We start from the raw sequence: 654 nt of genomic DNA on the forward strand, positions 1-654 counted from the left end.
AATTGATTCTATCAGTCCCTTTCCACTTTTATCCTTGCTCACCTTCGCCTTACCCTTATCTTTATCATTTTCATTACCACCTTCCTCCTTTGACTCTTGGGCATTGCCACCAAATATTTTGATGAACGATCGCTGCACAAGATCCTCCATCAGTGGATGTTTCACATTGATGAAACCACGTTCAGCAGCAATGATTGTTTTAACATGCTCTACCGTGGGCGCACGGAATTCATTCAGCGCCTCACGGCATATATCCACAACAGCCTGCTTCAGTTTGGGGAAGCGCTCCAACTTGATTGAGCAGGCGTCGACGATCTTTATGAGTTCCTCGTACGTAAATTGCACGCACTTGAGTGACGGATCCTCCAAGCGCCCGATCTGCTGTTTTGCAAGTGCAACAAACACGTGATCTGATGGAAACAGGGACGCGTGCATACCAGCCATGTTCCGTGCATTAATGCGAATATACTCGTCGGTAAGGTCATTCTTCGCACTGATGCCGTTAACATATGTAGAGAAACATTCATGGAATATATAGTCAAGGCGGGCGCCACCAAGCAGTTCCTTAGAAGCATCCGATGCACCGCCATCAATTGTGTGGCTGAGTGTGTCGCAAAACACTTTGATTAATGCCAGCATGCTAGCACCAGGATC

General features: G+C 46.9%; 1 protein-coding gene across 1 annotated transcript in view; it reads right to left on the minus strand.

Moving 5' to 3' along the window:
- TEOVI_000799000 (dynamin-1-like protein) overlaps positions 1-639 on the minus strand; it is a gene marked incomplete at both ends in the record, with an annotated part of 1,077 nt that extends 438 nt beyond the window's left edge. The window contains one exon of the mRNA XM_067223718.1: positions 1-639. Coding sequence (XP_067079819.1) covers positions 1-639 — 639 coding nt within the window.
- Between the last annotated feature and the right edge of the window lie 15 nt (positions 640-654).

Source organism: Trypanosoma equiperdum (assembly GCF_001457755.1).
Source record: "Trypanosoma equiperdum strain OVI genome assembly, contig: ctg_1949, whole genome shotgun sequence".
NCBI classification, from domain to species: Eukaryota; Euglenozoa; class Kinetoplastea; order Trypanosomatida; family Trypanosomatidae; genus Trypanosoma; species Trypanosoma equiperdum.